Source organism: Gossypium raimondii, chromosome 2, assembly GCF_025698545.1.
Source record: "Gossypium raimondii isolate GPD5lz chromosome 2, ASM2569854v1, whole genome shotgun sequence".
NCBI classification, from domain to species: domain Eukaryota; kingdom Viridiplantae; phylum Streptophyta; class Magnoliopsida; order Malvales; family Malvaceae; genus Gossypium; species Gossypium raimondii.
This window is the reverse complement of record NC_068566.1, coordinates 10,423,638-10,439,570: the sequence shown is the minus strand read 5'-3', so window position 1 is coordinate 10,439,570 and position 15,933 is coordinate 10,423,638. Positions and strand designations below refer to the sequence as shown.

At 34.8% G+C, this 15,933-nt stretch overlaps 1 protein-coding gene across 1 annotated transcript; it reads left to right on the top strand.

Annotated features, from left to right (window-relative positions):
- The first annotated feature begins 7,153 nt into the window (after nucleotides 1-7,153).
- Nucleotides 7,154-13,119, top strand: LOC105788007 (uncharacterized). The gene is made up of 11 exons (XM_012614671.2): nucleotides 7,154-7,346; nucleotides 8,071-8,136; nucleotides 8,235-8,302; nucleotides 8,552-8,585; nucleotides 8,781-8,850; nucleotides 9,341-9,398; nucleotides 9,831-9,959; nucleotides 10,864-10,955; nucleotides 11,834-11,918; nucleotides 12,497-12,575; nucleotides 12,723-13,119. Exons 1-11 carry the CDS (start codon nucleotides 7,340-7,342, stop codon nucleotides 12,785-12,787), a joined length of 753 nt encoding a protein of 250 aa, XP_012470125.1. The 5' UTR covers nucleotides 7,154-7,339; the 3' UTR covers nucleotides 12,788-13,119.
- The last annotated feature ends 2,814 nt before the right edge of the window (nucleotides 13,120-15,933 follow it).

The window sequence follows — 15,933 nt, the reverse complement described above, 5'->3', positions numbered from 1 at the left end:
AGGCTAACATCCTCCCCCATAACACACCAGAAAAACACTGTAATATAACACAATAGTCCACAACAAATGCAAGACCTCGGTATATTCAGTGAATAGAAGATATACAGAAATCGTCATCACATCTCATACCAATCCCGTACCGCACGCAGAATAACCTATTGGCATGTCAATCGTACTCTATCCTACGTTCACGTGGCTCAGGATATTTCATCAGTACACAATGTTATAACGATTCATTACTTCTATTCTCAATTACAAGCATTAATACATTATTCAACACTCAATAATTAAATTCATGTCACATATATTTAAACTATATTAAAATTAAACTGAACAAACCTACTAGACTAAACTGCAGCAATAACGAAGGTATAGGAACTATTCTGTAAGTTTCTCTTTTCCTTAATTTTCAACTCATTCTTGATCTAGAATAATAATTTCATTCAATTAACTAATTCTAACAACAAAATCAACTCATTTTATGCAATTAAGTTCTTTTACACATTTTTACAAAATTACCCCCAATATTTTATTTTATGCAATTTAGTCCTTAAGTCCAAACTCGCAATTTAACCAATTTCAACTAAAACCAAACTCAACCGAATTATTTAGGACCTCACTACAGTTCATATTTACTATTAATTCACAACAAGTACAAATAATTTTACTATTTTCATAATTTAGGCCTTAAACATTGAATTATTAAAAACTACTTTACAAAATAATCCTATTAAACAATCAAGCTTAATAATCTATCACAAAACTTCAAAAACATACTAAACACATTAATGTAAAAATCCACAACATTTAATAGTTTTGCAAATTAATTCCCAGGTTAACTAGATCAAGCTAATACGAGCTCAAAAACATAAAAATTACTAAAAGTGGGCAAGGTTTTCTTACCTAATCACAAAGTCAAAGCTTGGTGGAACGTGTTTCTTCCTCCTTTAGGGTTTCGATTTTAAAAGATGAAAGAAGATGATGGTATGAATTTTTTAACATGTTTTGTTTAAAACCATTTATTTACCTAATTACAAAATTACCCTTTTAACATACATTTAATATTCACTAATTTTAAACCCATTATCGTCAACTAAAGTAGTGATGGTTTTTGATAACTTTAACTAATAGAAATCAACATTTTCAACTTTTATGATTTAGTCCTTTTTACTTAATTAACTATCCAAACAATAAAATCTTCAAACCAAATTTTAATACGACACTAATGACCATGTAAATATTAAACAGTTAATATTTATGGACTGACACATCAGAGTTGTAGTCCTGAAACCACTATTTTCAACATTACTGAAAAACAGGTTGTTACACAACATACCAGCTATGAGCTCGATCATCTTTAGAGCATAAGCCTCCACTTATATCAAAGCACATGAGTTGCATACACATGATCAGTGGTTGACTCAGGATTTAGGTAAATCACACCATGAATGTCACAAGTGAATTAATTCACAAACGGATTTAGAATTAATTCATCTTGAGTCCAGTCCAATGTATCATTCTACCAATGAATACATCTATGTCTCTACCCGTGAAGTTAACTGCTCCGAGAACAAGACTAACCATCTCCCCAATTAGAATTTTAAACGACATAATAATCCTTCTCATTATTTGAATCAAATGCTCACTTCAATTATTTTACGGGATTACAGACTTATTTAGATTATCTACTGAAGTAAGTTGTCTTTCTCTCAATGTAAACATTTTTACAATGCCACTTATCTTCAGTTTGAACTTAGACAATTAATGAGCTAATATTTGTTTTTCATAATTTCACTATGCATGCAAAATATAAAAGATAGAAATACAAAAGACATAATAGTGAAATGTGAAATTAACTTTATTTATTCATCGTTCAAATAAATAGAAAATAGTTACATGTTTATTACAATATAGGCACATTTCCCAATAAGAACATTGAACAATCGAGTTTTGGTAATAGAATGGAATACGCGACCCCTACACAACATTCGATTAGTGGGTGGGACATGAACCTTGGTTGGCCGATGTTCAACGCTGGGAATACTTATTGGGGAATGGCAGAAACTTGCAGTTGTTGGCAACCGACAATTGATTCTGGACGTTTTGACAACTATATAAGAAGGGATGATGTACTCCTTACGACATCTACCGGCGAGGGGATATCCAACACGGTAGATATTGGTGGGTTTGAGAATGAAGATGGCAATAAATCTGATGTGAATCCAATCCGAGAGCCCAATATTGACGGTTTAAAAATTACATTATTTCCTAAACCGGAGCCTATTCCAACTAAACCAGAAGATGGTGAATGAGGTGAAGATAAAGATGAAGAAGATCCACGATTCATGACAAACTCACCTCTAGCCCACATGCATAATGTCAATCTATCGACAAAGGATGGGTTGGAGTTTGTAGAACTACCACACATGAGCCCGAGTCACGCAAGTTCTTCGTTGGATTCGGGTGATTTGGAAGTGGGCAAGGATTTTTCCACTAAAGATGATTTTCTCGCTACAGTGAAGTGATACGAGGTCAATTGGAGAAGTTTGAGGTCAATTGTACAATGCGAGGCAATCTATGCGCATAAAAAATCATGGCTTCTGTCAGCAAGAAGTCAGGGTTGTGACGATAAAAAAGTTTACCGATCCGCATACGTGTATTACCATTGGTACAGTATCAATATCAATATATATTACGAAATAGCTAAATTACTTTATTTAACGTACTCGTGGGGTTGCAGGTATTTCACGGGATCATCCGAAATTAGATTTAGAGATTATCGTAGGCGTAATACTACTGATGGTGAAAGTAAACCCGAAGACTGTTGTGTTAGTTTTAATTACAAATATTCGTAACTAATTCAATTACACGCTTTGGTACCGCAAGGTGTGGATGGCAAAACAGAAGGCATTGGAGCTGATGCACAATAGGTGTGACGCGTCATACAATGAGGTATGGTAGTGGTGTCGAGTGTTGGAGAGGTACATCCTAGGTTGCATAACTGATCTAAAAGTGAGGCCTATGTACCACAACTTGCTCCATGGATGTCGAGTGTTCCATCGTCTGTTTTAGACCTTCAAGTAATAGTTTCAAACATTCTAGTACTACAAGCCATTGGTACAAACAAACGGTACCTTTATGTATGATAAATATACCTATCGACTGTTGTTGGCTGTAGCACAAGATGATAATTAGAGAATCCTTCCAATTGGGTTTGCAATAACATCATAGGAGTCAACAGATGATTGGGATTTCTTTTTGTCTAGGTTGAGGAGGCATGTCTACTCCAACCTAATATATGCGTCATATCGGATTAGGGAATTGGAATACTATCTATAATTGAACGACAGGGAAGCATCTGGGACCACGTAGACCATTGGTACTGTCTAAGGCACGTTGCGTCCAACTACTACCAGAAATATCCCTCTACTGCTGGGCGAGCACAAGTGACCAGCATGGGTATGTAATCGCCACTAATATTCTTTGGTTTGTAATATTCCTTTTGTTTTTTATATTCAATGGTATGAAATTGCCACTATCCACTTCTATCGATAGGGTATGAGCTTGTAAAGGGTCGTTTTCATGGGATGTTGGAAATCTTACGGTTAACTAACCATGCGGGGGCACATTACCTCCCTAATATACCCTTCGGTTAGCGAAAACAATCATACGACTGGGGTCTATAATATGGCCACATAACTTCAAATTTGGCAAAATGCATCAATTCTATTTTAAAAGGGAACGCGTCATTTGTCGATAACCTTGATTGTGAAAGAGACATACTTCTGTTTGGTGTAATTGTTCCCAAAGCTAGTGACAATTTATGTTGGGTAATTACAGGGAGGCCACGTATGGTGCTCGGATGTGATGAAACAAATTAAGAAGGCTACGACACGAGTAAACTGCATGCACTTAGTGTTTCACTAGCACGAAAACCTATGGTTTCAGGTAACGGAGTTCGACAGGCAGGACCAAGGTATTGCTAGGGGAGTGTACCGTGTACACCTGATAAATAGGGCTTGCGACTGTGGTAGATTTGACATATTTCGTTTTCCAGTGCTCATGTGATTTTAGCAATCTACACTTTGATCTCATGAGCTTTGTGGAGGAAGTGTACAAATTAGAAAACTTGTACAACGTGTGGAAACATGTATTCCCACCAATCTCAAATGAACATATGTGGTCACCTGTATCGAATGTTCCTTTTAAGTTGTTACCCGAAAGAAGATTGCAACACAAACCAAAAGGTTGGCCGACACCGACTCGAATACGCGACAACATGGATATTCAGGACAGGTCAAACCAACTGAGGTTATGCGGATAGTGTAGGAATCCGGGCTATACAATGTTGTCACGTCCACATCGAAAGGATGATGCAAACTAGAAAAAAAATATCAATTCCATTATAATATGTAAACGCATGGTTTTATTAACTGATAACAAATATCAACTTTTCATTTTGTGAAAAGATAACAAATTGCAACTTTAATTTTGTAAAATGATAAAAATATTCCTTTAAAAATATAATAATAAAAATCATGGATACAATAAATGTTAGATACAAGGATAAAATTAATCAGTACAAATGCCAGTCAGAATTTGTGCCATATCAGGGTGGTTGACAATTATGCGCTGGGTTCTTTCTTGGTTTAGCCTTTGGGCGGGGTTATGGTCTCAATAGCTCCTCTTCTTCGCCTTCGATCGATTTTGATCATTACATTTTTGGTTGCCATCTTGAATCCTCCTATTTAAAAATAGGTGGTTGGGAAGATGACCTAGCTTGGTAGAACAAAGATCTCACAGGCGTTTACATCACAAATGGTGAATGAGCATAACTACGTTGAGTCCCATAAATTGATGGAATAACGACTGAACTCTCCGTCGGTGCCTGAAACATAGACGGCTTATAAGTCGTCGTTAGAAAAATAGATGGCATAGGCGTGTAATACATCGGGGATGGATGTCTAAGAGTCCAACCTAACATAGGACTAGATGCAAAAAAATGTGGTGCAACATATAGTACTTATGTGTGGGTGATGATGATAGACTTGCCTCGCTAGCCTTTGGATTTAAAGGAGGTCGTCGTGGCCTACTCGTATGGGATGTTGACGCCTCGCCTCTTCCCTGTACAAATATGGCTTGTCATCGATCCTAAACCATGGCATGTACTTCGGATTACATGCTAACTCCGGAATGATAATAGGTTTGCGAGTAGGTAAAAAATCATGCCGATTATTCCACATGTTGATATGTTGGGAGTGAAATATTGGTCAATTCTCATCCAGCCATCGTAAGTCGATAAGATGCAGATTATCAAGGTCTTGAAGTGCCACATGAATCGATTGTCGAAATCTGAACTGCTGCAACACTCCATCGGTCTCGTGCATCTCAACGGTAGCATACATTACCAATGAGACCTTCACGTTCTAGACGTTGGGATTCACAAAGAATTCCTCGGAGATGACTTCTCGAATTGGCGAATCCTCATATGGTGTCCATTCAAACTATATTAACGTGATAAAAAAATTAGTTATATATATACTACTAAATACGAAATCGACTATGTTAATATTATATAGTTCAAATTTAAATAAATACATACCTCCGCTTTCGGTCGTTAGTCTAATAGAAGTTGTATATCTTGAAGCTCAATTGGTAATCCCATGTGACTCGAGTGGGAATGTATACGGGTAGTTCGCTCGATGATGTAAAAATGGAAACCGGTATGACGCCCATAATTGTAGTAGTAAAAGGTAACCATCAATTTTGATTTTTCTTACTTGCGTTGCATGACACATCTCCCGGTACAATGTCGCCAACATGGCAGACCTCTAACTAAGTTCGCCTGCTCCTCTAAAATCGACAAGTTTCACCAGTCACCTTAGATGGACGAGATTTCGTGACTTATCCGACTTCAGGATGCACCCGAGGATCTGAAGGATGTACGTCTGTGTGTGTCGTTCTCTTTTGACTTCAGTCGAATCCTCATCCAACCCCGCAAAAATTTTTCGTATCCAAACCATTTTGATCCGACCTCCATAAATTGTCTCCGTAGCCAAACCTAGAAGATCACCACATACAACTCCCCAATCAGTAGACTGAACAGACCTAGTGACTACCGACCCATCTATCGGTAACTCCAACTGTAAATACACGTCATCCAAAGTGATAGTACACTTGTCGCATAGAAGTTAAAATGTGTGCATCTCGGGTCTCCACCTCTTCACCAAAGCGCTTATGAGTTTCGGGTCCAACTTACACCCCTGACCTACAAGGACAGCGTGCCAAAAACCGGCTTCCCTCAAGTATGGTTCGATCAACGGTGATAAAGGACTGGATAGATTACGAATATGACATTATAAAATTCGATCTTTCGCCTATTTACGTAAAAAAATATACAAAATATTAAGTTAAAATATAACAATGAAATAAAAAAATTGAATAAAATTGAAATTTATTAAAATTTATTCTTACCATTTGCAATTGATTGGCGAAAATGTACTTGTCATCAAAACGGATTAAAGACCTGTTCATTGCTAATTATATGGAACACGAATTAATTTTAACAAAAATATTTTTAGAAAATATTAATAAAAATATAATAAAAAATAGAATTTAGATAGAAATAGAATTTTAGTAATAAATTTAAGAGAGAATTTGTGAGATTTTTTAGAGAATATTGTGAGAAATTAGTAGGGGGTTTTATAGTTTTTTTTTTTATCGTGGGGGGTGCAACGACTACTTAAAATAGCCGTTGGAAATGTAGTCGTTGAGGGGGGGGGGAAGGCGTTGTGCTGGACTCATTTTTCATTAACGCTTCCAGCTAGAAGCGTTTTACTGGTGACACGCAGAAAGCGCTTCCAGTTGGATGCGCTTTTTGAGTTTCCCTTGAAAACACTTCCAGCTGGAAACGTTTTATTTAAATCGGTTCATTTTTGTAAATTTTAAAAAAATTTGATTTATTTCTGTAATTTAAAAAATGACATTTATTGGTATTTTAGTCCAAAATAAAAATAAAAATATAATTTAGTGTGTATAATTAACCATTGCTAAAAATTTAATACTTGGCTGACGAAAATAAGAGGGTGTAAAACTTAGTTCAGCAACTAAGGTAGAATACTCTTTCTTTAATTGGGTAAAACAATAAAACCGGAGTAAAATACAGAGTAAAGTATAATGTGAAACGTTCCGTTTCCAGGTGAATATTTGTATTAGGTTTTTCGGAGCTGAAGTGTCCATGGAAACTGTGAGCTTCGATCTTCATCTCTGAGAGGAAAAGCAGAATCAAATCCAAAAATACACAAAAACATAAAAAGAGTATTTTCTCAAATTCATAACCATGACTGGTAATTCTTTTTTCTTTTTAATTCATTATTATTTAAACTTTACTTTTGCTAATCTAATTCTTGTATTGTATTGCTTATCAAATTTGTTTAGGCCGCCTTCCAACTATCTACAATGGAGCAATTGACTTTTTCCTTTTCCTTTTCTATGCATCTTAATAATCATTTAGGTTTTTTTAGGGTTTTCTTCTAGCAATTTGTTTTTGTTTCTTTAAAGAGTACTATAAAGCAATAAGCTTTATTTAGATAATCAAACATACCCAGAAGCTGCAAATGCAATGAAAATTTTTGGGGTTGAAATGCAATGTTCTTTTCTTTTTTAAATCATTCCGGAGCTTTTGAGATCTGGTTTTTGTAAATTAACATTAAATTTATCTCATAATGACCGAGTTTTTAAAATCAAAGCAAGTATTAGTGAAGCAAAAGTTGTAAAAGTACAGTCTTTGAGAGAAACTCAGGCACAGATTGGTGGCTCAACCCCATAAATCGTCCATCAACCTTAAGTTGTAAGAGAACTAACAAATATAGGTACCCTATTCATAAAAGATACAACTTTACTTTCTTCCCTAGCAGCTATCTAATGGAATGAAATATGATCAACCAGACATTTACTAATATTGATTACACTTTATTTAATCAATTGATGGAGGGATTTGATGCTGTGTTGAGATTGGTTCATGGTGTGCTTCTTTCAACATGAATTGATTTATCTGAGTTATGTTTACAGATCACTTGCAGGAGCAGGAGATGGAAATTGAGGCCCTGGAAGCAATACTTATGGATGAATTCAAAGGTTCAACCTCTTGCCCTTCTTTCTTGGGCTTGTCTATTTTCTATCTGCTAGAATTTCCTGTCCCTCCTGACCTGTTATGATTGTTGTTCTCGTATCAGAAATTCATTCTGGTGAAAGTGGGCTAAACACTTCGAATAGGTGCTTCCAAATAACATTATCTCCTCAGGTGTGTTTTATCCCAGAAATAATGTTATCTGCATTTCTATAATATTCTAGTTTCTCATGGTGATCTTACAATGCCATGGCCTACTAGCGGTAGAGTTGTTTGCTGAGTAATAATGCCCGTCTAAATTATTTAGAATGTTTGGCTTTTGTTTAAAGCTACTGTTTAAACAGCATTAGCCATTCTTAGTGACTCTTATGCCTTGGAAACTAATTTTCCTTTCATCTAATTACCTCGTTTTGTTTTTAACAGGATGATGATACAGATCAATCAACCACCCTACCAGGTTATTCTTTTAATTCATCTAACATATTGTAGCATACTATATTTATGTTCAGCCACACTTTCAGGCAGACACAGATAAATTTATAACATCACATTTGACTCAATTTGTTTTATTTGGGAATTCTTTTCGCTGCCCTTTGTTCAGGATTTTCCTTTTCCTTGTGAATGTAAGCTGTTATCCTAACTTCTTTTGCAGTTCTGCTGGCTTTGATTTTCTCGCATACTGAAAAATATCCAGATGAGCCTCCACTTCTGAATGTAAAAAGGTCAGTATCTCCTTTCCGTGCAACAAGCCAATATGCATGGCACTGTCTAATAAAGATATTTGTGACAGTCCCCTGCTTTCTCAAATGATCTGAGAAGCAAAATTTTCCCCCGTTTGAATCTAATTTAACCATCTTGATTGGAAGGAAGGAATAACTTTTAGTCTAATGGCTCTGCCTTAAAAACATGAAGTTATTATGAATTTTGGCCACTAGATTGAGAAATTTCCATCCTCCCCCTGTTTCATTTTCCCAACCTAGCATTAGCAAATCTTAATCCTTGTTGTAATCCCATTGTTGTTTTTAACATTTATCTTTCAAGCATTTTGGATACTGTCGTTTTGTGCAAATTTCTTGCTGATTTCTCTATCAATTCAGAGGAGCTCATCTCTTGTGTTTGGGGTCTTGTTTAGAAGATTTTTTCCCCTCATGATATCATTCTTCCTTATGAGCTGTTGTAAATAACCTGCTTTTTGTCATTTCCTTTTTCCAGTATACGAGGAATACAAGTTAGTGACCTGAAAGTTTTGAAAGAAAAACTTGAACAAGAGGTAACCTTTCAGGGATTTATGTTTTGTAGTATTACTGGAATTTATAATTTACTATTTAAGCATATGTAAAGCATTCAGGAATTGTTCTTCCAAAAGTTCAGTTTTTGCTTCTTAATAGAGTTAGCATCATATCTTTCCCCAGCTCACCACTCTCTGGAAAATGTAAATCTCCTGATTGGAAGTGTTAAATTGCACAGAGAATCTCAAATCTTCCACACTTACCTTTAGCTAATTGAACTCCGTCTCACATCCATCTTCAGCGAGCAGTGGCATCTGTTTAATAAATTAATCTGCCTTTGTAGTGGAAGGTTGCAGTAAAAAGTGTTAATTTTAGTTGGCATGCCAAATAGCATCTTTTCCTTATATCTAAAGTGGTTGTACAGCTAATTTGCCCAGCTCATGCAGATTCTCACTTGATTTCGTGCTTTTCAGGCATCTGAAAATCTTGGAATGGCTATGATTTACACTTTGGTTACATCAGCCAAGGACTGGCTATCTGAAAGATATGGTCAAGATGCTGATGCTGACAATGTTGAAGAAGAAGAATCAACAAAAGATGAGGTATGGCCATTGACTATGTAGTTTTAATTTCCTCTATTCTTGTGGTCAGTTGTTTTCTAGATTCAATAGTAAATATAACTTTTGTTTTTGAGTGATCTTTTAGCAAATTCTGTTGGTACTCATATACAGTTTCCACCTGCCATGCAATGTTTGCATTTAATGTGCATGGATACATTAGTCTTTAGAAGAACTACTTGCATGCCTTAATATAAAACAACTTAAGCCTACAGAGAGTGAATTTATTTTTGGCCTAAGGTGCTGCAATGCCGCTATAGTGCTACGCTGTTGTCTGCTGATGCCTACTTGGGAGGAAAGATAGATTTCAAATTTATGCTTCAAATGTATAAATGTGATAGGTTGTGCCCAAGAAAAACTTGTCAGTAATGGATATCATATCTGAGCATTAACTTGAAGCATGAAAGAAATGGAGTTATTGTTATTTTAAATGCTTTGTATTAGAAAAAGAAAAGGTGTGAAGCTTCTGGTTTGCTATGTTCATAATATCAGTGTCAAATGAATCTCAATCAACATCAGCTAGAATGTTGGCCAAATTGGACTGTGAATTTAGGATCAGTTTCTTCTGTCAGGATTGTGAATTTAGGAAAGAAAGTGCTAAGATTCCAAAGATATACTATGCTGGTTTGCAATACAGCCAGACTTTTGGACAGGTCATATTTACAGAACAAAAGCATTGATGTTTTCCTAGTAAACAGTTTTAGGGACTTAATTTGTTCTATTTTAGAAATATTCATTTTGTTAATGCTAATTGGCATTTGGTAAGTCTTCTGAACAGAGGAACTTTGTGCTAATAATGATCACAAATCAGAATGATGAGCACTATGTTTACTTAATACCAGGTATGTCTTTACATGGTAAAAATTATCTTACCTTTTCCACCCTGCAGGTGATTATTCCACATGGAGAACCTGTTACTGTTGATACATTTTTAGCGTGGAGAGAAAGGTTTGAGGCAGAGTTGGCACTAGAGCGAGCCAAGTAAGTTTGTTAGGTGAATGCGTTTTGTACATATCATATATGGATATGCACACAGAGATTACTTGTTAGGTTTTTGTTAGTTATCAATTCTGCAAGTTTGGTAGTGTTAATCATGCTGAAGCTCCTTATGTTTGTTATCATTATTGTATAAAGTTCATCTTTGCTATTGAAGTGATTGGCCCAGGATAAGATGTAGAGTCACGTTATATGGGTTCATCATACCTTGTCTTGGAAGTCTGGACTTAAATGGCAGCTATCTATGCTTGCTAGTACATGCAGTTGATGTTCCTGTTAAGGGTTCCATGCAATCAGGAAAAAAAACTGAATGGCAGTTTCTCCTCCTACGCTTTGAAACACAATTCACATCATGGAGATATTCCTTGAAAAAGGAACAACAAAAACAAAATCCTGGACAGTTTTACCTTCCAAGCGAACTTTTCTTTACTGGTATTTAAGCACAATGAGCACCTACTTGAGAGAGATGATTTGGTCTATGAAAATATTCCTAGAACTTAAATTGCTTAAACATTGGTATGAATGGCAGACAAGAGTACATGGTCAACATGCTTATAAAGAAAATTTGCCTAGTTTTACCTTATATGGGTTATCTCTCGTAGCCACTTTCACTTGAAGTGTTAGATATGCATGCATGAAAAAAAAGTCAAAACAACAAAACTTGGAATGGCAGAAACAGTCCCATTCTAGCTTTCCCTTGTCTAGTTCAGTGCATGGAAAGCTTTTGTAGTTTGTTCTGGTTGATCTACTCTTCATATTGATGTTTTATGTGTGGAAAAAGAAAAGCCATGTATCCATGCTATGAAAATTAGAAGGCATACATTAACCTGTGACAAATAAACTCTCCGTGCATCAATTTTCAGGCTAATGCCCGAATCTGCTCTTACGGCACCTAAAGAAAAGAAGCTCTCAGGCAGGCAGTGGTTTGAAAGTGGAAGAGCTACTGCGGTAACTTACTTATACTTCCTGATTTTTCCTCTCCATGACATTGAGGATTTACTATATCTATATCATTGCCAATTTCTTACCATGGGTTTAGTTGGATTTTAGAAACAAGACCCTCATTGTTTCCTTTAAATATGCTAATAATCTCAAATGATTAGGTTGCTTTTGGGATGGCCTATTTCCAATTGTGTTATCTATTGCTTAATGATTCTTTTCTAACATGGATTTCAACGATTTTGAGAATAGAATATATAATTGTGAAACCATTATTATTTCTAGGAATAAGTTATATCTTCCCCTTATGTTGAATATGAGACTTATATGATCCAAAAAATTCTGAAACTCAGTAAGTTTGTGCTAGTGTTGAAAAAAAAGAACAGAAAATGCATATGTAAGATATTCTATTTAACGTTATTCAGCCAAGAGGTTCAATTGGATTAATTGACTCCTTCCCATGTTGAAAGCAATCACGATTCAGTGAAGACTGAATGCTTTTTGTGATATGATACGTGATATGGTTAGAATATGCCTATTTAATCATGAAAGTGCCATCTTTAACATAGTCACTCTGTCTTCTGCAGAAAGGTGCAGCTCGTGTTAATGAAGAATCAGATGAGGAAGACGAGGAAGATATTGATTTTGATGATGATGATTTCGAAGGTGAGTGCCCTTTGTCACACAAGCCCATAATTGGTGTTTGATAGTGCCAAGAATATTTGTTAAATGCTTTCGTAATTACAATATGGTTAAAGATAAAACTGAAGCAAAATGGATGAAAGAAATGATTTAATCACTGTCTTATTGCAGATGATGAAGAAGATATGCTTGAGCACTATCTTGCTGAGAAGTCCGATTTGTCCACGCACTCTTAAAATAGATGCCTAAAAGAACGTCTTGTGGTCTGAGAATTAAATATCTATTATCATCCATGCACTCTGAACGTCTTGCGGTTTGAGAATTAAAGATCTTTTATCAACTCCTATTGATAAGTGGGAACTGTAGTTTCATTAGAAGCATCCTCTCATTTTAATTTTGAAGTATAGTAGCCAGGGAGGCGTTGATTGAAGGAAAGAAATTTATGTTGTACCATTATATTTCTGTTTAAAGCAGCACTTCCAATGTAAAAAGTCACCAATTTTGCATATTACAGCTTGAGCTAAAATCAAATTATGATAGAGCTCGAGCTTGAGCGTTGAATCCTGAATTTTGAGTCAAGTTGCTTTAGTCCCAAATACTTAATTGAGTCATTAGACAACATTTACACGGTATGACAGTTCCGTGCATGCAGAGAAGGGTGCTCAGTATAGAAAAGAGGCATCAAAGAACTTAAATGATCATCATTAGAAAATTTGAGAAGAATTCTGAAAATAGTAAGAGTTTGTCATATTAATTTCTAATGTGCTTCCCATAAGTGTTACTCGATTATGAGTCCCTTTGTAAGTGATTTAATACTATATTCTTTTTAAAAACTCGATAATTTTACGTCATAATAAATTTAGTAACTTGTAAATTTTATAATATTGTACGAAATTCAGTAATTTTGCAAAATTTTTAGCAATTCGTAAGAATTTCGATTTTGTGGTAAATTAAGTAATTTATAAAGATGGTAAGAAATTTAGTAATTTTAAGAGGATTTTGTTGCAAGGAATTCAATAATTTATTGAGAACATTCCAATGTTATAATGATTTGCAATAATTTTTGATAGCCTATGACAAGAAACACCCTTTGCAAATTTGTCCCATAAAGCTCGATGGGAACAACGTGGTCATATTTGTATATGTTGTTTTTCAAAGCTAAGGGATTACAGGGATATATTATTGGTGATTTAAGAAAGCCCGTATCTACAATCAATGGGATTCAGAAAATTCTCCCGTGATGGCTTGGCTCATCATTTCTATGAAACCACACATTTTCAAGACATGCTCTAACAAAAATATGCAAAGCAACTGTTCTTGCAAACTCACGAGTTGACAAAGATGCTCAAATCTACAAAAACTGAATCACTAAACAGTTTCACAATATTTTTCTCAATTGAGTGGTTTGTGGCAGTAATTAGATTATTATCAAGATTTGTACTAGAAATGTTGTCAAATTCTAGAAATTAGTTGAGAATGAGCGAATATATGACTTTTTGGCCTGGTTGACCAATGAATATGATCAAATTGGGGTTCAGGTTCTTAGAAACACTCTACTCATACATGCAATAGAAATAAAGTGAAAGAAATGCTATGCTCTACATAGCACCAGTTGAAAAGGCAAGTTTGAGTTCCAGTGGATCAAAATAGCAGTCAACCACCCATAACCCAAATAAAGATTTTTTGCATTGTGACTATTGTGGGAAGCCATGACATACGAAGGGAACTTGTTGGAAGCTATATAGCCGACCCACTAGAGGCTAAAGGGGGAATTTGTTTGAGAACATAAGACTCATCCAAGGTAACACCCACTACCGAGTCTTTCTCTTCTATTATTGCCCAAATTGATTCCTCCAATGAAACATCCAACTTTGTGAATTAAGTAATGCCTTTAATGCACATTGACACTGACTCCTGAATTATTGATTTTGGAGTGAATAGCTGCCACGATTAGAAACAAGTTATGAACAGATCAAAAGAATACAAACTGAAACAGAATGAAATATAAGAAAGATTAAGAAGAAATTCGGCCAGCCAAGAACAAAAGAAAACCATGATTTATAAGTGTTTTGGGATGTTCCTGATTAAGAAGAAGCTGCCAAATTGAGATCTAAACAAGAGAAAGAAAGATATAGGCACATGACAGGATCCTCTAAAGGTCTACTTAATTAATCCCTATGTCAAACAAAGGATAGTGTGACAGTAGTTTATGGTTCTTTTTCCTCTATGTATGGAATAGGTTTTGTTAATTGTGCAGCGAATATTAATCGATCAAATGTACTCCACGTTTCTATGTTCCCTGTTAACCTTTTTATTTGTTAGTTCCTTCACAGAAGTCTTAAATTGTAAAATTGAATTTTTTTCCCAATCATTATGTTTTTCAAAACCTTCAAACAAGGAGGAAGATTGACAGCAATAGATTGTATGATGACTTATATATGTTGGAGGGGAGTAGTGGTTCTATTGCATATCACGCATGTTTTGGAGGAAATAAGGATGTCAACCATGAAATTATACAATGGCATCTACAATTAGGGCATCCATCTTTTTCTGTACATGAAAGATTATTTTGTGAGGCTCATCAGTATGCTAAACATATTAAAAAATCTAATCCTTTATGCAATAATACAAGTACTGGTCTTTTTTTGACTATTCATTCTGATGTTTAAGATCCTAGTCAAACTACCTAATTATCACTAGGATGACTTGGGTTTATTTGATGAATCACAACATGGTTTCCACACAGTTTAATGTTAAGATAAAGATTTCGAGAACTAATAATGGCATAAAATAATTTTGCTATGAGTTCAAGTAGCTTTAGATGTTTATCTTAGTTTAATTTAGAATTTTATCTTACTTTCAAGTTTATTTAGGAGATTTTTAATTATTTTTAAGAGTTTATATTTCTGGTTTATAAATATTTGACTTAGTTCACCATTATATATAATAGATATTTAAGTTTTTATCTTACTTAGAAGTTTATTTAGGAGATTTTTAATTATTTTTAAGAGTTCATATTTCTGTTTTATAAATATTTGACTTACTTCACCATTATAAATAATAGATATTTAAGTTTAATAAATTTTACTATGGGCTTTTTTTTTCCAAAGTTTAGAGACTCACCTTGCTTACTTCTTTTTAAAGTCGAGAAATTTACTTTATTTATTTCCTTTGAGAGATTTATCTTGTTATTTCCACATTATTCATGTTTTTAAGTATAAGTACAAGTTATCTCTAGGTGTGGGAAGGAAGGCAACCCACACCCGACTTAAACAATAAATTCAAATGCAAGATGTCACAATATATTGCCAGAACAACTCAAATGATTAGCCATCAAAATATGCAAGTTTTAAAATTTATTTTTTATATAAATATTGAAGAT